This window comes from Lates calcarifer, linkage group LG11, assembly GCF_001640805.2.
Source record: "Lates calcarifer isolate ASB-BC8 linkage group LG11, TLL_Latcal_v3, whole genome shotgun sequence".
NCBI lineage: Eukaryota > Metazoa > Chordata > Actinopteri > Centropomidae > Lates > Lates calcarifer.
Genome location: NC_066843.1, coordinates 3,483,702 through 3,504,855, shown reverse-complemented (window position 1 = coordinate 3,504,855; position 21,154 = coordinate 3,483,702). Strand labels below are relative to the sequence as shown.

Below are 21,154 nucleotides of genomic sequence, written 5' to 3'. Positions count from 1 at the left end.
AGAATGATGACTCCCTTTTTAATTTCTTTCTTTGCTTCTGTGCTATCTTTTCTTTGAAAACTGAATTCACGCTTGAACTTGGCTGAATGACTGAATGGCTGTCATCAAAAAGAACCAGTGCTCAGCGTTTTTGTCATACTTTTGCCTCATTAAATGTTAAGAATAGATGTGCCTGCACTCACAGAATTGCCACCAAGGATTGTATACACTGGGAAAAGACTTCATTTTCTTAAAGCAAGAAAAAAACATCTGCCCATGAGACGAGATAATTCCACTTCTTAGTTCAGTTTCCCTTATTCTAAGAAAGATATCCATATCCATCATTGCTCTGGTTTCCATGTTTTTCTTGGAAGTTACTGGGTAGAGTTATCTCAACCAGATCTGTATGTACATTTTGCTTCTTTCAAGATGATGCATTTTAAGGATTTTGTAACAGATGGGTGGATTTTTGCAGTGTGGTATTAATGTTTTTGGATAGCTCTAAGCTAACGTCAGCCTCATATTTAGAGGTTGTGGTAGCAAAGTTTCACAATAGCTGTGTGTTAGCTGGTTTTGGCTCCTTTATCACACTGCTGATTGGGAAAACAAATAACATCAATCATATCATGTCCCACTGCTATAATCCAGTTTGATAGGTTAACCATTATTGCAGTTGTCACTGTCACATCCAGTCATTGTCTCTGCACAAAGATAGTTCAGACAAAGATGTCTATAAATGGTATTCGCTTCTGGCTTGTTGAGGATGCTAAATGACATCTGCAGTCACAGGGTGAAAAGTGCGAAAGAATAGTCTCACCTGAGGTGCGACATCTATGGCACCAGCAACAGAACACACTCATCAGCCACCTGTCATCGCACCACGGTGTCTCCGTGCACATTTTGGCACACCATTATCTCACACGCAACAGAGGAAGAAGAACCAGAGTGGAAAAATACTGCAGTACAAGTAAAGTTTCAGCTTTTGAAATCTAACTTGAGTAAAAGTAATGAAGTATTACCAGGAAAATATATTAAAATATTATTATGCTTAATATTAATTCTTATTTAAAAACAACCAAAATGTCGATGGAATGGCCTGTTTGGTCCTGGATAGAACTGGCAGTCAAACACTGTGGGGCTCCCTCAGTGTATCACATTAACCCAGTTTATCTGTGGGGCTTCCACAAAGGTCAGTGGACTGTCTTTCCAACCAGCCTGAGCCAGAGAGGTTGTGTTTGTGGCCCAGTGTATCTGTTTGTTTGGCTGTTGGTTTGTTATTTTGAAGGATATCTCAAAAACTGATTGAAATTCAGAACATGGGCTGAACTAACCCGACTCTTCCTTAAACACTGTGGTGTAGAAGCAAGTTTATATTTCTTTGTATTTCTTGGTTCAAGAAGAATTGTCCCCAGATTCACGACAATTAGGTCTGAATGCACAAATTTAAATGGACCAAACACAAATTTAGCATAATTTAACATCAAACAAGTCCCTTGTATGTCTAGACAGGATGTTGGTGTTCTCCAGAAATCATAGCTTCTATCAGAAATTCAGCACAGTTGTCTTTCACAATGTGGATCTATGCAACTAAATAAATAAATATATAAATTCTACTATTGCATTTAGTGGGTATATGAGTTCTCTGAGTGATTTCTAGTTAAAAATTTTAGTCCTACATAGTTTAACACCTGTTTTTTATAATTCCTATATATTATAAGAACAGTACTATTACCTTATGTGAATGTTGTGTGACTGAATGCTGTTGTCTTTGTGGTGGTTGGTGAGATCTCACTTCCTCACACCAGGAGGGAGAGTGGTATCGACAGCCGGCTGTGACTCAGTGTACAATGTGGAAGCAACGTGGCTTCTGTGGCCCTGGAAAAACTGACTGGACGAACAGAAGGGCCTCCTGAAAGGCCTGGCAGAACACTTAACTTGTTATCTTGACTCTGCTAACGTCACGCACAAATTTTGGATCTAAAGTGAGTGTTCCCGTGTGTTAGCATTGCTGTGTTTGTCTGCTGCTTAGTAGGGTTTGTCTTATTTCTGTTATGTTTCCGTTGGAAGGTAGAGTGGAGTTATTGCAGATATCTGTCTCTCTGGTATGTCCCCTGTTGACAGACCACACACGATCTTCCTCAGGTTCTCTAAAAAACATTTAGTCGAGTACTGCATCTTTAAATCTTATCAAAACAAATGGCTGAGATATTTTCACTTGTTCTGCAGCACAAATCCACTTGTTTCAGTAACTGGTTTATGTCGTACAAATTATCTAAGTATTGGCAACACACAAATCTCCCTCACTTCATGACATACTTCTTGCCCCTAGAAATTGCAGTTTCCTCTTTTCCTCTGAAACACATAGGTGACTAGAGAGTAAACCAATATTGTTATTTAGTTATTCATTGAGAAGTTACCAAAACAGAAATGTGCGTGTGAAATGTATTTGATGTTACTGTGTGTTAGCTATAGGCTTGTTTTGTTTATAGCCTGAGGTTTAGTTGTGTCTGCTGTGTGTATGAAATGCAGTATAGAAGGGGGTGGACTCACAGTTGACTTGGTGAGGATGCATATGGAGATTGCGTTGGCGTGTGAGGGAATCGCAGGCCGTCACGACTGTGGGAGTGGAGTGGGGTTCTGGTGAGATGTAGTTATGAAAGCGAGTAAAAAAGGGCGGCAGCCGTGAGACTATTGAGCGGCACTCGTTGGCTTGACGCTGCCTGTGACCTTGGCCTCTGGAGCTAATGGAAGTGGAGGGCAGCGGGCATGCTCTCTGCGCATCTGTCAACTCTCCAACAGCCCTCTAAATCACAGCCAGACCCCCCACCCTCCAGCCGTCTTCATGCTGGTGCCAGTTGTAGTTTTTTGTCCCCTTAAAAGAGCTTGAATTGACTCGCAGTGGTATCATAGTCGTGGGGTCACATATGAACATCAAGCCCCACGGGTCATGTTCACAGTAATCGTTGCTGCTGCCATGTGGGAGCAGGCGATCAATTACCTTATCAAGTGCAAGTTTTCAGCAGAATTATCGTGTCTTTAATTTGTAAGTAAATCTTTAAGCATATGCTCAGTTGTGTTCCGTTATACAATAATTTTTTTGTGATCCCGCCTTTATAATTGGTTTTCGATTGCTACCTTACAAAAAGGGAAATGAAGGTTGTCATTGATCTTTGCTCGTATTGATTTGTCTGCATAACATGAAGCACACAGTGTGATTGACCAGACTGTAGCTTGTAAGAGACAGATAATTGTAGAAAAGAACACTGTAACTGTTAGTGTGTGTGTGTGTGTGTTTTGGGAAAGCAAAAGTGTGTTTGTGTGGTGCCCCCTGGCTTTGAATGAGCTTAAAACAGGAGAATGGAGAGAAATCTGGATGGAGTTTGAATTAACTGGGGTTAGAGCTGTGATTTTCAGTATTTGTGTCCACTTTAATTGCGTGTGTACATTTGAAGTGTATGTGTTGAGCGGGCTCACATTCAAAAAGTATAACATACTCATTAGAAAGTCTTTATTCTAGAGCAACTATCCCACTAAAGAATGTGGAATTGTAAACAAGTACAAGCACATCAAAATAAACTGGAGAAACAAGTTGTCTGATTCTTCTCTGAATGTACAATATATATCTCTCCAGATATTTTTTGGGCTAAATAGTCTTCATTAGACCGATACGAGTTGGTTTCTCATTTCTGTAAATGCTATTTGTCATGTGGCTGGGCAAAAATGTCAAAGTCCACTAATTTAGGAAAAATCCAAAACATGCATGATTGTATTAAAATATAACAGCAATATATGTGCAACAATAGCTTGTAAACTCAAAAAAAATTTATTAACACAAAGTAAATACACTTTATCTTTCTTTTAGAAGTCAAAGCATTTTCTATCACAGTACATTATTTCTTTCATGCATTAATAGCATCTGCTTAGAGCCTACTTTGACTTTTAGATGTTATTGCTTGTTGAGTAATAGTGGAGATAGGGGATGCTGTCATTCATGCAGCGGCTGGATCTTTTTTTTAATGTGTTTGAAAGAGGATCCTGCAGTGAGGGCTGGGCTACAGGCAGGGAGGATGAGCGAGGGAGCAGGAGGGAGGGAGATACAGACTGATGGACAGAGGTTGCCTTCTCCCTCTCTCACTCTCTCATGGTCCTAGTCTTCTCCCGTTGTTTACCCCGTGGTTCGCTTCAGCATGAGCTTCAAGCAGAAACTTCAGCCTGTGAGTGTTTCAGCCTTACTGGGTCTCTCACATCTCGCATCACATCTCTCTCCTTGTGTCCTCTTCAAACTCTTCCCTTCATTTTTCAGCTTCATGTCCCTGTTTGTTTGCCACTGTTTTTTTCCTGTTCTTTTTCATCATTTCTACCACCTCACCCTTCCTGCTTACTTGCTGTAACTCCACGGGCGAGTGGCATCAGCTTTATCCAGGTAAAGCTGATGCCACCTTACTATGACAAAGTCATGTTTGTCGGGTCTTCTAAACTTTGTGGCTTCAGCTGACTTTGTGGTGTTTTAAGGACTGAAATGAGTACTGTGCTAATGTTTAGTGTGGAATAAGACTGGATAAGGATGCTCTGGGTGAAAAGCTTAATTTTGTGTCCTCTATAGATTGAATATACAAGGAACAGAAACAAGTTGTATGTGAAAGATTGTGCACTTTGAATTTTTCTCTTTTCATAGCAGGTTAACCATAATACACAATTATGTCTGTGTTTATGATTGATTGATTAATCATTCAATCAGCACTGTATGTATTTCACACTGGCTTTCATAATTTATATGCTGTTAAGTTTTTGAGCGTCCCTTGCTCTTCACATCTCCCCTGACTTTTGAATCTACTAGATATGAAAATGTATAAACACTGATTACTTCCTTTTAGAATTTTAAAGGCAGAGTAGCAACAGAGAGCTGTTGCGTGCAGACTAGTGGCAGTTGTTCTCTAGTCGTCATTATGAAACAGAGCTGTGGAAAACATCAATACCTTAATATTTCTTGGATGAGTGAACCTTTGCTCATGTGTTTACATTCTCATTACTGTGTTGTCTTTTCGCATCTGTTCAACTGCTATGGTCAGCTGCTGATACACAGAAGAGTGCAACAGGTTGTTGTGTTTGGAGAATTCAATAAACCTTGCACGGCTTTCCACTTTAACCCCATTTCCCAACACCGTACACTGTCTATTGGTCATAAAAAAATTCATTTATGGGGCAAGAGTAGAGGCCAACATCCCCCTGTCATTAAAGGGCATTGCATGCCACAATGGAAAACTATACAAGCCGGGGTTATTCCTAGTGAAGATCTAACTTTGTTTACCAAATATGGTCAGGTACACATTTAGTAGCTTTTCAAATCTAGTACTTTGTCCTTAAGAAGCAACTTACTTTGACTATTTATGGCCACTGTTTTCATCTTAGCTGGGAAAGTGGAAAGAAACAGAATGCCATGCTAGACTGTGTGAGTTTATTTGAGTATTTGGTTGGGGAGCCACTGTAGCTACTCGTCAAACAAGTTTCTTTTGTCATGGTGACTATGACCATGATTATGCAAACTTATATTCCAACTACTGGATGGTTTTTGAGGAGATGGAGGGACAACAATGCACTGAGAGTATTTTTTTGCATGCAGTTGTTAGTTAGTGTAGATATGAATGGGGGCATCAGAAAAATGTCAGAGGAGAACATTTTCACACCAGCGATGACTGTGAAATCAACCACATAAAGTTCTGACCTTGTAGACAACAAGAATTAACTAAAATCACTTCTCTGCACGGCGTGCAATCAATAACAGCACTTATTTTGGTCCACAATTGACCAGAACACTGGCAGGAAGGGTCACATGGTCTAGATAAAACAGGGATCACATGGTGAGGCAGAGGCAGGTGAGGCTCCATTGGGCTCTATAAAAAGGAACAGTTAGAGCTTTGACTCAGTAAAGTGCCTGTGGAGAGACGACAGAGCTTCACAGGGACTCTGGGTTCGAGGTTTTTGTGTAAGTTTTTCTGCAAGAAAGTGATGCAGGAGAGGAGATGGCCGCTGCACAGCAGGCAGGTAGGACTGCAGAGGGTTTGGTGGAGTGTCCTCCTCTGCTGCTGTGGTCGACACCAGGCTGACAACCTGGACATGGAGGCTCTTATTGTCATACCGGTCAGTGGGATCTTAATAATCAACGCTTTTCTCACCAAGTCATGATGCCTTACTGTTCTGTGATGTTCTGCCTGTTAATGCAATTAGTAGTGGCAACGCCAGATGAAGGTCTTTTTTGCTTTGCGAAAGGCAGCAGCTGTCTCTGTTCCTTTTCTTCCTCTATAGATTTAGCTTTTGCTTTTTTATTGAGCAACTGACTGAGTGTGCTGTCGTTAAGGGGCTGTGAAATTTTCTCCTGCCAACATGGTGAGAATCTTTTTGAGGAGATTGTCACTTACCTTTAGGTGCCGAATGTTATAAATTAAAGTCTGATTGGCTGTGACATACAGCATATAGTGTGAAGGCACAAGCATTAATGTATGGTGTACGCAGCAGCCACTAACTAATGCATACACCTTTTCCTTGCTCTAATTAACAGCTACTTTAATCTGTGAATATTCTGTTAATCAGGATATTTTTGAAGTGAAGTGATAGACATGACATGGTTTAGTCTGGGTCTTTTTGCTTGTTTATATCTTTGCATAAAAAGGGAAGTGTTCACTTGTGAAGCTGTACTTATGAAGCTGGGGTATGTAGTCTGGTATGTGCACTGATCCAGGCCATCTGCTGGTAACTCAACATTTCTTGCTCTCCGCAGCTCAAAATGTTTTTGCTGGAAGGCTGTTATAATGAAGCAGCTGCAACAACTGTTGAGTTTGTATTAACAACATATCAACATGACGAATGCCTCTGCAACACTGTCCTTCCCAGTGCCCCCCAAACTTCAGCAGAGTTGGTCAACAAAAATACTCAGGTGGTCTTCTTCAATATACAGTTGTGTGAATATGAAGTCATAGTAAGCCAGAAATGAGAAAATAAGAACTTATAGCTGCTCTAAGAGTTATGGTTGTTTATTCTGTTTATTGTCAGAGTAAACACTGACAGTAAATACTATGTAGTGTATGCTATTTACACTCAGTGTGAGAGTGGAGGGTGAATTGTGCTGCAGGTCATGAATATTAAACCTCATGTGAAGAATTAAACCTGCTGAAAAATTTAAACTCCTAAAAAATTCAACCTGGCCACGGAAGCTATATTTAGTTAATGATATTAAAATGATAATGATGATTAAAACTTGTTGATCTACAGGCCAATCAGTAAACTTCCTAAGCTTTTTTTATTCTTTTGGATGAATGTAAGTAGCCTGCTCTCACTCATTATAGGTGTTTGCTGAAGTGAAGTCCTTCCTTCGTTATTCATAACATCTTCTCCATCCCTTCCCTGTGTCCTCAGGTGTTGTCCCTTGGTGCTGACGTGCTGCCAGAGTACAAGCTCCAGGCCCCACGCATCCACAAGTGGACCATCCTTCACTACAGCCCCTTCAAAGCAGTATGGGACTGGGTCATCCTGCTGCTGGTCATCTACACCGCCATCTTCACGCCATACTCAGCCGCCTTCCTTCTCAACGAGGTGGAGGAGGAGCGGAGGAGAACCTGCGGCTACACCTGCAACCCGCTCAACGTGGTGGACCTGGTGGTGGACGTCATGTTCATCGTGGACATCCTCATCAACTTCAGGACCACCTACGTCAACCACAACGACGAGGTGGTCAGCCACCCGGGACGCATCGCACAGCACTACTTCAAGGGCTGGTTCCTCATCGACATCGTGGCTGCCATCCCCTTCGATCTGCTCATATTCCGCTCTGGGTCAGAGGAGGTGAGAATGAAGAGGAGACTGCAGATATCAACAGCCTCGCAGTATTAATACACCTGTGCTTTTTCACTCAAAATGGGCATCACTTGAGAGCACTGACTGAGAAGTGGTCCTACCTCCTTTCCTGCTCAGACTTAGGCTGACTTGATATGTAGCTGTCAAATCATAACAAGTTTTATCTTGAAATAACAAGGCATTTGTATTTTGTAAGTCAAGTGTTTAAGATGGATACAACATAGGCAGACTTCCCATTTACAATCAAGGATGTGCACAGCAGGAGGGTAGAAAACACATCACCACAGTGTTGTTATAGCTCAGTGAGCAACACCTGAACATACTTTGTATCTGCAGCAAAATCAGACTCAGTGATTAATAGACTGTGTCACTGGTTTCAGCATTTTTTTTACATTGGCTTACAATATTTTCTGTCACTAATTTGACATCTACTCTCTTCACCAGCCTCAGACAACTACTCTGATTGGATTACTGAAGACAGCCAGACTGCTGAGGTTGGTACGAGTGGCCAGGAAGTTGGACCGTTACTCAGAATATGGAGCTGCTGTCCTTTTCCTTCTCATGTGCACCTTTGCCCTCATCGCTCATTGGCTGGCCTGTATCTGGTACGCCATCGGCAACGTGGAACGTGGCTCTGCGCGCATCGGAGGCATGAAGATTGGTTGGCTGGACAACCTGGCTGACCAGATTGGTAAACACTACAATGAGAGTGACGTAACCTCGGGCCCCTCCATCAAGGACAAGTACGTCACAGCTCTGTACTTCACCTTCAGCAGCCTGACCAGTGTGGGCTTTGGGAACGTCTCACCCAACACCAACCCAGAGAAGATCTTCTCCATCTGTGTCATGCTCATTGGCTGTGAGTAGAGTGGGAGTGAGTCTGAAATCTGAATCCTTTTAGGATGAGCGCTCTCTAGCACAAATAAAACACCATCAGTTTTAAAGCAGGTATAGTTTGAATCCTGATTGTGATGGAACAGCTAATGACAATATTTCATGACATTATTCCAAGTCTCTGTCTTTTTTTTTCTCAATTTTTTGGGGGCATTCTTACTTTTATCCAACAACAGTGTAGAGATGGACAGATATGACAGGACGGAGAAGGATATGGCAACAAAGGTGTCCTTAGATCATATGATATGAATCACATGGTGACCAGGAGAGCACTAACATTCAGTATTTCTGTCCTCTGTCCCGTGCAGCTCTGATGTATGCCAGTATCTTCGGTAACGTGTCAGCCATTATTCAGAGACTGTACTCAGGCACGGCCCGATACCACACCCAGATGCTGCGGGTCAAAGAGTTCATACGTTTCCATCAGATCCCAGGAGGCCTGAGACAGAGGCTAGAGGAGTACTTCCAACATGCCTGGTCCTACACCAACGGCATCGACATGAACGCTGTAAGTCATGAGGAATTTTATACACTAGGTCACAGGAGGCAGGATCTCTGTATCTGGGTTGTGGTGCAGTGGCTAGGAAGATGTTTTTTGATGTTTAGACAGTTTAGAAAGATTTCGTTTTTGCTGTTTACTTTTACACAATAAGTTTCAGTTACACAGCAGTGTTTTGGTTCTCAAGCTGGCGACTGCCTGTGGGGGTATAGCTCAGTGGTAGAGCATTTGACTGCAGATCAAGAGGTCCCCAGTTCAAATCTGGGTGCCCCCTGGTGTTACACATAACTGAGTGGGTCCTTTTGTCTACATAATCCCAAACCGCAACTGCAATACTAGCCACTCATGTAGAACAAATTCTTGGGAAGAGCTGACGATGCACATTTAAAATTCACATTTTCAAACACCCTGCCTGTATCAGCCCTGCATGCCTATAAAGTGCAGACATCTACTGATTTGTGCATTCATGATCCACATAAGTGCTGCTGGATTATAAGTGCATATATTCTCATTGAATTATAGAGTGGGAAAAAAACAATTATACTGAGCACCAGCATGTATTACAATGCTTGCTTTCATCAGGTTTATGTTTCCCAGCATTATCTTTGATAGTTTGCATTTGACCTGAACAGGTTGTTCACCTTGTTCTGCTGCAGCAATGACCCAGTTTTTCCACAGAGAAATTTCATGTAACCTCATCTGCTCAGATGAAAAGAAATAAATTCAGGTTTTCTGTGTTACAGTTTAAAAGAATTATCTTTCAGGACAAGAAATTGTTTGTAAAAATCTTTCAAATCTCAATTGCCTTATGTTCAGTCGAGGGTAAAGCTCAATGACAGAGCATTTGACTGCAGATCAAAAGGTCAACCCTGGCTGTCCTCTTTTATTTAAACATAGAACTGAGTGTTTCCACTGAGGTTCCTACTTTTGGAGACCCAGTTTTTAGTGATGATGTGCGTCATATTGCTGCTCAGGCTTGGGCTCCACACAGCGCTGGAGCATGACGCAGCCAGAGAGCAGCATTAGCGCCTGCCAATTCAATGTGAGAATAGATAATCACTTGGAGCCGCTGTCCTTTGTACACCTCCTGAATCAATCTGACACATTGCTTCTCTCACCCCTCAGGTTGTTTTTTTAATGTACCTTTCAGTTTCATTTGGTATTTTTTAATTTTAGATTACTTTTTTTAAAGCTGCAGGACAAACAAGTGCATAAAAAAGTAAACATAGCATAGAAAACAATCTCATTTGACCTTATTCCATGTTTTGCCCTGCAGGTTTTAAAGGGTTTCCCTGAGTGTCTTCAGGCTGACATCTGCCTCCACTTGAACCGCAGCTTGCTGCAGAACTGCAAAGCCTTTCGAGGTGCCAACAAGGGCTGCCTGCGGGCTTTAGCCATGCGATTCAAGACCACCCACGCTCCGCCGGGTGACACTCTGGTCCACAGTGGGGACATTCTCACCGCCCTCTACTTCATTTCCAGAGGCTCTATAGAGATCCTCAGGGACGATGTGGTGGTGGCCATATTAGGTGAGCTACAAGCCACAGTGGAGGCTATGCTTATTTTGTCTTTGTTCCACTGTGGATATAAATCAGTGATTATATCCACTATTAGTTACAGTTATTTGATTCATCTACATATAGTAGATTAATAGAAAAAATCAACAATAATGACACCCACTGGCAAATAGCCATGAAAAACTTGAAACCTTTTTCTGTCTGGTTGTTGTGCCATCCTCTCATCTCTCTCCCACAAAGCCACCGCCACAACTCACACTGCCCTTTACACACACACACACACACACACACACACACACACACACACACTTCTCTATGTGTTGTGTTGCCAGAGGTGTTTGGGCACAGCTCCACTTCCATTCCACTGTGGCATTGATCATCAATAGGGCCAGCACTCAGATCCAGGCTGCATAGGTCATTTTTTTGTTGAGCTGTGTTTGAGGGGACCATTAATGTGCGCTCAGCTGCAGTGCTGTTGAGGATCATTGTTGCTGTAGTGGTTTGTTTTTCATTTGTTTTGGAGATTCATCCATCAAAGCATTGTCAGTAAACTATTTTTTGCTATTACTTGCAGGGGCTTACTCACTTGGTCAAACATTTATGGATTAACTTCTAGCCTTTTCCCACAGTCCTCTCTCTATTTTCTGTGGTGTCCCTAGGAAAGAATGACATTTTTGGTGAACCCATCAGTCTGTATGGAAGACCAGGGAAGTCCAGCGCTGACGTCAGGGCTTTGACCTACTGTGACCTTCACAAGATCCTGAGAGACGACCTGCTGGAAGTGCTGGACATGTATCCTGACTTTGCGGACATGTTCTGGAACAACTTGGAGGTCACGTTCAACCTGAGAGATGTGAGTGCCACCAGAGGGCGATGTTACATGCTGTCTAATAGTGATTATATTTTTCTTACTGCCAACAAACTTTATCTTTACTCCCCATGCTGTAAATATTCAAACACATGTATTTAGTCTGGTTTAGTGCTATTTTCCCCTCCAACAGTAACATCAAAGTTGCATTAAACATGATAGATTTGTGAAACATGTGTAGACATGTGTTTGTCAGTGTACGAATGGATATTTCCTTGGAGGATGAGATCTGGTGTGTATTTTTAATTACTGAAGCTGATATGTATCAGGCAGATCGAATAAACCAGCCAACCCCGAGCAGGGACTCTGAATGTGGCTACCGCCGGACGAGGCATCGGAGAGGCTCGCTGCGGCGCCGAAACCGACCAGGTGAGTGAGGGGCAGGGCATAAGTAGGTTAACACATGCCCATAGGTTTCTGTTGGATGTTTAATCTTTGTGTTTTCTGTTTCTGGCTGTGACATGACTCTGTCTGTACAGACGGGATGGACCGTGAGGACTCTTACCCTGATCAGTCCTGTCCAATGGCAAACCACCACCGGGGCACGATGGCAGGATCCCACTGGGAAGACCTCTGCAGCAGCGCTAGTATCTGTTCGCAGTCTAGTGATGAAGAGATGAAGCCTATGGGACACAGCAAAGGGGAGCTGTACCCCCCCGGAGGGGACACCAGAGACTACCCCCCTGCAGTGGTCAACATCCTGCCTCACAGTGGACCCTCAGCTGGGATGGGACCACCAGTAGACCTCGGAGGACCACCGTTCTCAGGTAAGGACTCAAACTGTATACAATGTCTTCATCAGTCTGGAGGCTCAGTAGCCTTTTATTCTATTTTATAACTTTTACTAGGCCTCAGTTTTTCCAGCTGACTTTTGCTACGTCTTTCTCCAGATGTGTTAGGGACATCATGTATTTTAGGAAATAAGAGAAAAACTAACATACTCACATTTTTTTCTGATCTGTGATGAGTGCAAATTTAGTTGGGTCATTAACCCTTGGTTTCAAGGCCACAGGATTAAAATTCAAGCCCAGAGTCCAAGTATAAATCAGTGATATAAACTGTAATGCAAATAAAAACACACAGTAAACTAAACTGTAAGTTTTAGCTAATCTAATCTAAAAATGAAACAAAAAGAAAAGAGAATTATATCTAAGGAAACAAAGAGACTGCATTTGTTCATTTTACATCAGTCAGTTTGAAATGCCTGCAGGGTCAAGTTAAGTGTACTAGAAATCATGAACTATAAACAGGATGAAGACTTACAGTTTGTCTTACAAGATATGTGTTACATAGATAAAAAATATCTGTTCTGTCATCACACTTTTGAGACCTCCACCCTTACTAGTGCTAGTAAAACTGAAACTAAGAAAGTAAAAGTGAAAATAACATCAGCAAAAATAATAAAACTAAGATTATATCAATATAAAACCTAGTAGTTCTGAATACTGAAAATAAGTGTTCCAGAAATGAAAGCAGGATTTGTTGTCTTCCTGGACTGCAGCAACACCTATCAGCATGTCAGGTCTGTATGGCTACTGGCCAGGCCGCAGATCCAGCCAGTTCTCAGAGAGCCAGAGACGGCCGTCATCGGTCAGAGCCAGTTTTCACCCACCACCATGTGCTGAGGATCGGCCCAGCGAACTTGAATCCAGACTGGAGCTCCTCCAATCCCAATTAAACCGGTGAGCTGGTTTTATGTTTAAGAATTTTAAAAGCAGGGGGCACCCGGATTTGAACCGGGGACCTCTTGATCTGCAGTCAAATGCTCTACCACTGAGCTATACCCCCTCCTGCCTTTATGTGTTAAAGGTGGAGGCTTTTGTTATTACTCTTCAAAGGCCACCACCGAGTCATGTGTATGCCTCTGAGAGTTCCTCCCTACCACCCGTGCAGTGTTTGTATATCACGTCCCAGCTGGGTGCTTACGTGGTGTGAACTGCATGACTTGCATGTGTATGAGAGGAAGGGAGGAGGCAGAGGAGGACGGAAGGACAAATAAAGATAAGAAAAGGTCAGGGGTGAGACTGAAAGATGTAGAAAACTTATCTGTTAAGTTTAATCATATGCACTTCCTTTTAACTGCCTGTATGCTCACATATGCATGAGGGGGATATTATAGAGAGAGCAAGAGAGAAGCCTAGTGGACAGTTATGAAAGAGCAGATGACTTGTTCTAAAAATATTATGAGGCTCTCCATCCGGCTGAATTAAAGTGAGGTTAAACTGTGTGTTTTCTCGTCATGAAGATAAATCCCTGAGGTCACATTCGCTCATGTCTCTCTTCATCCCTGCCAGGCTGGAGACCCGTATGACGGCAGATATCAACGTGATCCTGCAGCTCCTCCAGAGGCAGATGGCCCCGGTGCCTCCAGCCTACAGCGCTGTGTCCCCCAGCCCTCACCCGCCTCACCCCACCACTTTGTACAGCACAGGAGCACCCATAATTCATACTGTCCCCCCAGTACAGATCGACAGCACTGCCTCACTGCTACAGGTGTTGTGTTTGAGTTTACGCACAAGTTTGCACTTTAATTTTCTCATTCAAAGGCTGGCCTACACATTTCTGCTTCTGTCTGAATGAATCCCTCTTTGTCTGTCCAGAGTCCAGACTCTGACTTCAAGCACAAATCCAAGGATTCCCTGTCCAGCGGGATCCATCTCACTGTGGCCTCAGATGACACCATGTCAATGTCACCGGAGGCAGACCCACCACATCTGCCCTCTGTGGACATCACCCCTCCTCAACTGTCAGGGGTACAAGAGCCTCCTGGACTGTTATGTGGCAGCCAGCGCTTCCCCTCCCTCCCCGAGCACCTGGAGACCTCCACAGAGATGCAGGAGATCCAGAGGCACGTCTCTGACCCTGTCTTGCCAGGCAGCTAGAATACCAGTCGCCACCACCCAAAGGCCTGGTCCTTTGGACGGGACGGCCATATATTCCCCAGGTTGTTACTTCCTTCTGCCTCCCTTAAAATCTCCTCTGTCCTGTTCAGATGCTGCTGAATAGCGTGGGAAGCCTCGCCTTCCACGCCACTGAGGGTTCAGAGTGCCTCCTGTTTCTTACAGACTCCAACGGTGCCCTCACAGGCTGCTGTGGTCCCTTCACCCCCAACGAAGAGGTTATTCCTGCCCAGCTGCGTGGGAAAATTGTGAAACATGAGCAAGCACACGAACATATACACACGTCAAGCAGTCGACTGCATCCTAGACTGAGTTTTCCTGAGGAGAGGTGAAATGTCAAGGACTACTAATATGTTTCACGTGTGAAGAATTATCTGCATTCACTTTGTATAAGAATTGCACATTTAGAGGATAGGAAAATTTGAATCATTTATTTGGGACTGAAATTATTTTCATAATATTAGAGATGTGTTGGTTACAATAAGAGCCATACATCAAATAAATGTCATAACTATGAGTGTAAAAAGTTATAGATTCCCTGTTGTTTTGGTGTATGTTGAAAAAATATCAAAAGGCATACCACAGCTGTCTGGCACACTGTAAAAGATGATGGCTCGAGGTTCAAGCCAGTGTAATTTTCATCTCATATTTCATGCTCTGACATTCTGACATGAATCAGCAGTGCTTGTTAAGGGTGATCATGAGAAGCTTTAACAACATACACGATCAAGCGGAGCAGAAAAACGTCTTGGTTTCTTGTACATTTACACGTAGCTCTTAGAGTTTTGTTTTGATCACGACTGCTTTGCTTGGTTCCCCCCTCTTTCTCTTTCTGTACGGCTCAGCTCAAAACGTGTTTCTGTGGGATGGTCACGTGGTTTCATAATGTACCAGATGTGTTTATTTGAAAAGTGCCAACATTAGAGGAATCACTCAAAACTGCTGAAGGTTGTGGATGGTAACTGTCAGTCATACAGGACACAGAGAGGTCGTCTCAAGATGATTTCACAGTTCCAGCCATGAGGTGAATGTAATGCCTTTTTAAGCATTTATAATTCTGTATAATGTTTCTTGAAGCACAAATTCCTGTTATTTATCTTTTTTAGATTAAAGACACTGCAGAGTTACTCTGGGAGTCCACATTTTATTTTCCGAATATTGATCCTAGCTCACGTGGTGCATCGTTTACTGAGGGTGCCACACTGAAGTGAAAAAGTAACAAAGTACATTCACACAATTACTGTTTTAAGTACAAATTTGAGGTACTATACTTGATGCTACTTAATACTGTACTTCTACTTAACTATAATATAGAGGGACATACACTCAACAAGCACTTTATGAGGAACACCTGTACACCTGCATGCAGTTATCTAATCAGCCAATCACGATGCAGCAGTGCAGTGTCACACTGTTGGTGCCAGGTGGGCTGATTTGAGTGTTTCTGAAACTGCTGATCTCCTGGGATTTTCACAGCAGTCTCTAGAGTTTACTCAGAACAATATGAAAAACAAAAAACATCGAGGTCGAAGGAGAGCAGCCAGAAAAGGCAACAGTAACTCAGACAACTGCTCTTTACAGCTGTGGTGAGCAGAAGAGCACAACGTGCTGAACTCGTGGAGAATGGGCTACAACAGCAGAAGACCAAGTCCAGTTTTTCTCCTGTCAGCCAGGAATACAAATCTGAGGCTGTGGTGGACACGGGTTCACTAAACCTGGGCAGCTGTAGCCTGGTCTGATAAATCTGGATTCCTGCAGAGTCAGAATCTGGCATCAACAGCATGAATCCAAGGACCCAGCCTGACCTGTGCTTAGACCAGAATCTCAAAGAACTGAGGATGTTTTGAGAGCAAAGGGATTATTATGGTGTTCCTGATAAAGTGCTCGGTGAGTGTATGTTGTATTTCTAACTCACTAAATTGAATAATTGAAGTCACTTTGAGGATTAACATTAAAAAGCTCTGCTCTCTGAATACAGGAAATATGATGCTTTGTTATAAACTAATTTAAATTTACCAACAGTAGAAACTTAAACTATCTCCACCTCAATCAGACTCAACATAACGTTCTGTTTACATGTTATTTTATCAGCAACAATATTCCAGTAATGTAATTTATCACAGAGCAGAGCCATTCTGCATTATGAGTATTTTAACTTGTGATACTTTCAGGACATTTTGCTGATAATACTTCTGTGTTTACTTAAGTAAAATGTTCAGAGTAAAACTTCTGAAGGAACATTTTTACATTGTGCTATTGTTATTTTTAAATGTACACATTTATACACAGTAGTGCTTTTATAGAAAGTGATTTTCAATTTGCATCTTATTCAGCCATGCACAGTGCTGAGGTTTGGTGTATTTTTACATTGTGGTATGAGTACTTTTACTTCAGTTTAAAGGACATGAATACTTCTTACACCACTGGAAACTCCTACACTCTGTGTAGCACTGACACAGTTGGAGAAGGAGGAGCTTTTAGATTTCATCTGAAAGTAAATCGAGGCTGGTAAATGAATGAAAACTGACGACAAGTTTGTTCCTAAGACATGGAGGAATACAATTTATTAGAGCAAATTCAATAATAAACTTTATGAAAAAAGCTACAACATGAACACTTGGCTTACCAACATCTTAAGTTGATATATTTATATGTATGTACAGTTTGCCTTGTAATGGCATGCTACAAGGACATGACCCTTTAATTATTGAAAACAACAAAAAGAGAGGCAGACGCAGACGCAGTCAGAAAGTTGTTTCACTCTCCTCTCATTTCACAACTCACTCTAAAACAAAGAAAATGCAGCTTTCCAAGCACAATCTCCTACGAATGAAAAGAAGAGAATAATTAGGGAGCTAAAAGGCTGAACAACATTGCTCTGGTAGGTTCTCAGTGTTGCTGTACACGGCTGCCTCACAGCATCAGCAGCCAAACTTAAACGCACCATATGATGACTGACACCACTGCAGTGACGATATGAAGCCCTCTCAGGGTATTTTTACAATTTTTAAAAGTTGCACAGGTCACAAGTTCGAGCCTGAATACAATTATTTTGCAGAGAGGATACTGGACACACACCCATTTAAAAATTTTAATTGCCACAGGGGTAAACAAGACTATAATGTGCTGACGTTTGAATCAGCAATAATATGGTATGAGTCCACAAGAAGGCTACGACAAATTTCTACGCATTAGAGAGGTCACCTTCTGCTGCCTACAGTAGTTTGTATCAACCTTTACAAATCAAACCGATGAAACGCACAACATCTAAACCCTTCATGATAATCTCACATCTGGCTGAAATCACACCGAGAAGTAGAAAAACCAGGTTTTTAAAGACAACAGCTCAGAGTTCAAAGCTTCTTACAGCTGCTGTGAAGATGCTGAACACTACCTTGTGAGCAAAATAAATAAGAGCTTAAACACATTTAATAGAATGGAGTAAAGACATGGAAGAAAATGTAAACCAGGTTATTGTGGAGCAGGTGTGTGATACTCCATGTTGAACATGTTCAGACAGTTCACTCGTGACCTCATCCTCATCTTGAAATCAGTGGGTTGAGGGGGAAAAAAGTCCAAATCTGAAACAACGCTCCTTCTCCTCTTTGTGTAAGTGTCCGTAGCTTTAGACACGCAGGATCTCCAGGCAGTTGTTGTAGCAGATGGCGATCCAGTCCGGCTGTGTGGACGCCCACTGCACGTTGTTAATCTCCCCCTCAGCTGTGTAGGCCAGGATGGGATCCTCGATGGCCCGCGGCATCTGCTGGATGTCCCAGATCAGGGCCTGGTGGTCGTCAGCTGAGGGAGGAAGACATGGAGAGTGACCGGTAAGAGAAATGTTTGAGGCTTGAGGAGCAGGGAATGTGAGAACATGAGGCCTGTCTTTGACCGGGGTCCAGATTTACTTTAGCTCTGTGGCAGCTTCCTCGCTCATTTGAAATAAGCCAATCTGTCGACTCCGAGAGCTACAGCACAACGGCCATTTTAATATCAGTTACATAATTCAGACAGTAGTTATCCGATAGATCCTGGAAAGGTGCTGCCTCGCCAATTAAATCCACACAAGACCACATTTCAGGTAGTTGGTTTTGTGACGTTAGTGCTGCATTTCTACTTTTTACCTTAAAACAGCTGCTGCTGTGATAACTCTGGTTGTAAAGTCCTGTCTGTGAGTGGTGTTCTGGTGTCTGATAAGCCTTTAATCTCATCAATCTGATACTCAAATTGGACTTCCTGGATTGTGTTGTATGTGTTATCAGTCCAGGACCTAAAGCAACAAACACCCCACTGACACAGCCCCCTGCCTTGAGTCTGAGCGTCTGCTTACCTGCAGTGCAGATGTGACATGAGGAGTGGGGGGCCCAGGCGATGCCGTTGACACAGGCGCGATGGTTGTTCAGCCGAGCCACAGGTGTGCAAGGCACACGAACGTCCAGGATGACCACCTGTTACACAGAAATATTAATGACAGACTGGGACTGAAGCTTCATTCTTGAGCTCTGAGGTGTATTTAGTAACTGTGGCTTGGAGCTTTTGATTGATCGTTGAGATTAAAGCCACTGATTTTGTCAGCTCCTGTTTGAAGCGTTAGGAATAAACTTTTAACTCTAACGTCTGAACCAACATTGACAACAAAAGTGCTAAAAAAAAAAAAAAAACTGGAAATTTGAACATCTACAATTCAATTTGACAATTAAGGCGCTCTGCTTACTGAGGAACAACATGTAAGAATGTGTAGCTGCTGCAGCTCCACAGTGAACTGACCTCCATGCCGTCCATGGCCATTGTGGCCAGGTAGTTGGGGTCCTGCTTGTTCCAGCAGAGGCGGAGCAGCGGGTGGTGCTGGGGGTCTTCATAGATGATGGTGCTGTGCTCCAGGTGTCGGAGGTCAAACATGCGGACGGACCCGTCGGCTCCAACAGAGGCAAACATATCTCTACCTCCTCCTGCACGGCTGAATGCAATGTCATACACCTGCAGAGACACAGAAATATGTAGAATGAAACATCCTTAACCACACAGAGCTTCATTTTGCAGCGAAAGACACAAACAGACCTCTTTGTCGTGAGCGATCAGCTGGGTCTTCACGTGTCCAGAGACCAGGTTAACGCGTCCCAACACCTGACCGGTTTCCAACCCCCAGATAGTGCAGGTGGTGTCGATGCTGGAAGTTCCTACAGAGAGAAGCCAAAAAAAAAAAAAAAACACTCAAACCTCGCACATGAAAGAACAATTACATCCAAACTGTTTTCACTGTCGTAAGTTTGATTTCTTACCCAGCAGATTGGGATCGACTTCATTCCAGTCAAATGAGGTGAGGGGCGCACAGAAGTCTGAGTTCTTGTTGTTGTTCAGCAAACATTCAAGACGTGTTTCTGTGTCGCTGACCTGCACGATAAAGGAATTTGGCAGTGAGCAGACGTCTATACTCCAGTGAATGTGACCGCGTCACTGCTGCCAGCTGGCCTGAGCTGAAGCAGACTAATCTTATCCCCAAAACACTGACCAATTCAAATTTAAACAGCTACTGAATACAGGACTGAAACACTACTTACTACTGAAACAGGGCACAATAGTTTTATTTTTTTTTTCTACACAATCACACACAACACATTTGTTGAGGAATATTTTTAGCAGTCGTTTTTGCTCCAGTGAGGATTTCCAGCAGCTGGATGTCAAAATAAATACGAAGCTTTTTGCCACACAGATAATTGTTGATTCAGTCCGTGTTGATCTTGGTCTTTCAGTGGGACCTGATGGACATAATCTAAAATATTTCAGCAGATCTCGTACCCTCCAGATGCGCAGATAGTCTCCACTGGTGGCCAGCAGGTCAGGGTAAACCCCCTTGGTGTCGGGTATCCACATGATCTTGGTGGTGGGGTATGGGTGATCAAATGTGTTCCTGCAGACAAACTCTGAGCTCTCCTCCTCCAGACCCACCAGCTGAACCTGTGCGGGAGCAAACACAATACCTGTTATTACCACACGAGCTACATAACTGTTTACAGGGCGACGAAGACTGGAAATAGCATCAGCTATATATGGTGTTACTGTGAGGGGTAGCGCTGCTAAAGATGCGCAACATCAGTGCTGAATATTTGCACAGGGAGAGTTTTGTGTTGGCGGGGAATAAAAACAAAACTCTGATCTTTACGCGTTGGTGCTGCGCAGAACAACTAGCATTAGCATTAGCTCGCTAACATTGACATATTTAGCCGTGGCTAACAAATGGCCACATCAATACATTACGCACCTTGTTGTTGTATTCCTCCACAAAGCTCCCAAGTGCCAGCCGAAAGCGTTTGTCCGGACGGACGCTCCAGTTCATCGCATACACCGTCCATGGCGCCTCGTATTTGTAGATCTCTTTTCTTTTGCCGTGAAGCGACATCCTCCCGAACTGCAGCTGTTGTCTCAGCAGCTAACACGCTAGCGTTAGCTAACTACGAAATAAGTAGTCGTACACGCAAACTGCGACCAGTTACCTTATCTTACAAGAACATGTATCAGCAGACGTGGCGACGGAGGTTATTTGATTTAGCAAATCTTGTTTTAGAGCAAGATTTCACACGACTTTACTTAACAAAGAGTAGCATTGCTCCGTTCCGATCTAAAGAACTGTCAAGCTCAAGAGAATACAACAGAC

The 21,154-nt window shown here is 42.9% G+C and overlaps 2 protein-coding genes and 2 non-coding genes across 4 annotated transcripts in view; 2 read left to right on the top strand and 2 right to left on the bottom strand.

The window, feature by feature from the left end:
- Positions 1-17,727, top strand: part of kcnh6a (potassium voltage-gated channel, subfamily H (eag-related), member 6a) — a 26,761-nt gene extending 9,034 nt beyond the window's left edge. The window contains 10 exon segments of the mRNA XM_018672192.1: positions 7,390-7,815; positions 8,272-8,686; positions 9,030-9,229; positions 10,497-10,749; positions 11,397-11,590; positions 11,875-11,974; positions 12,085-12,372; positions 13,107-13,287; positions 13,900-14,098; positions 14,206-17,727. Coding sequence (XP_018527708.1) covers positions 7,390-7,815; positions 8,272-8,686; positions 9,030-9,229; positions 10,497-10,749; positions 11,397-11,590; positions 11,875-11,974; positions 12,085-12,372; positions 13,107-13,287; positions 13,900-14,098; positions 14,206-14,487 — 2,538 coding nt within the window. The 3' untranslated portion in view covers positions 14,488-17,727.
- Positions 9,423-9,494, top strand: trnac-gca (transfer RNA cysteine (anticodon GCA)). Its single transcript has one exon. It is a non-coding gene; the product is annotated as a tRNA-Cys (tRNA).
- trnac-gca (transfer RNA cysteine (anticodon GCA)) lies at positions 13,322-13,393 on the bottom strand. The gene has a single exon. It is a non-coding gene; the product is annotated as a tRNA-Cys (tRNA).
- On the bottom strand, positions 17,040-21,154 carry dcaf7 (ddb1 and cul4 associated factor 7). Its single transcript, XM_018672193.2, has 7 exons — positions 20,762-21,154; positions 20,299-20,457; positions 19,782-19,893; positions 19,561-19,679; positions 19,270-19,479; positions 18,833-18,950; positions 17,040-18,303 (listed from the first exon to the last, which is right to left on the bottom strand). Exons 1-7 carry the CDS (start codon positions 20,897-20,899, stop codon positions 18,131-18,133), a joined length of 1,029 nt encoding a protein of 342 aa, XP_018527709.1. The 5' UTR covers positions 20,900-21,154; the 3' UTR covers positions 17,040-18,130.

Excerpts from the sequence above, each read along its gene's own strand:
- dcaf7 (XM_018672193.2), bottom strand. The coding sequence starts at position 20,899 with ATGTCGCTTCACGGCAAAAGAAAAGAGATCTACAAATACGAGGCGCCA. Across the intron at positions 20,458-20,761 it reads TGGAGGAATACAACAACAAG|GTTCAGCTGGTGGGTCTGGA; the intron begins GTGCGTAATGTA and ends GCTCCCGCACAG. Across the intron at positions 19,894-20,298 it reads ACTATCTGCGCATCTGGAGG|GTCAGCGACACAGAAACACG; the intron begins GTACGAGATCTG and ends TTTATCGTGCAG.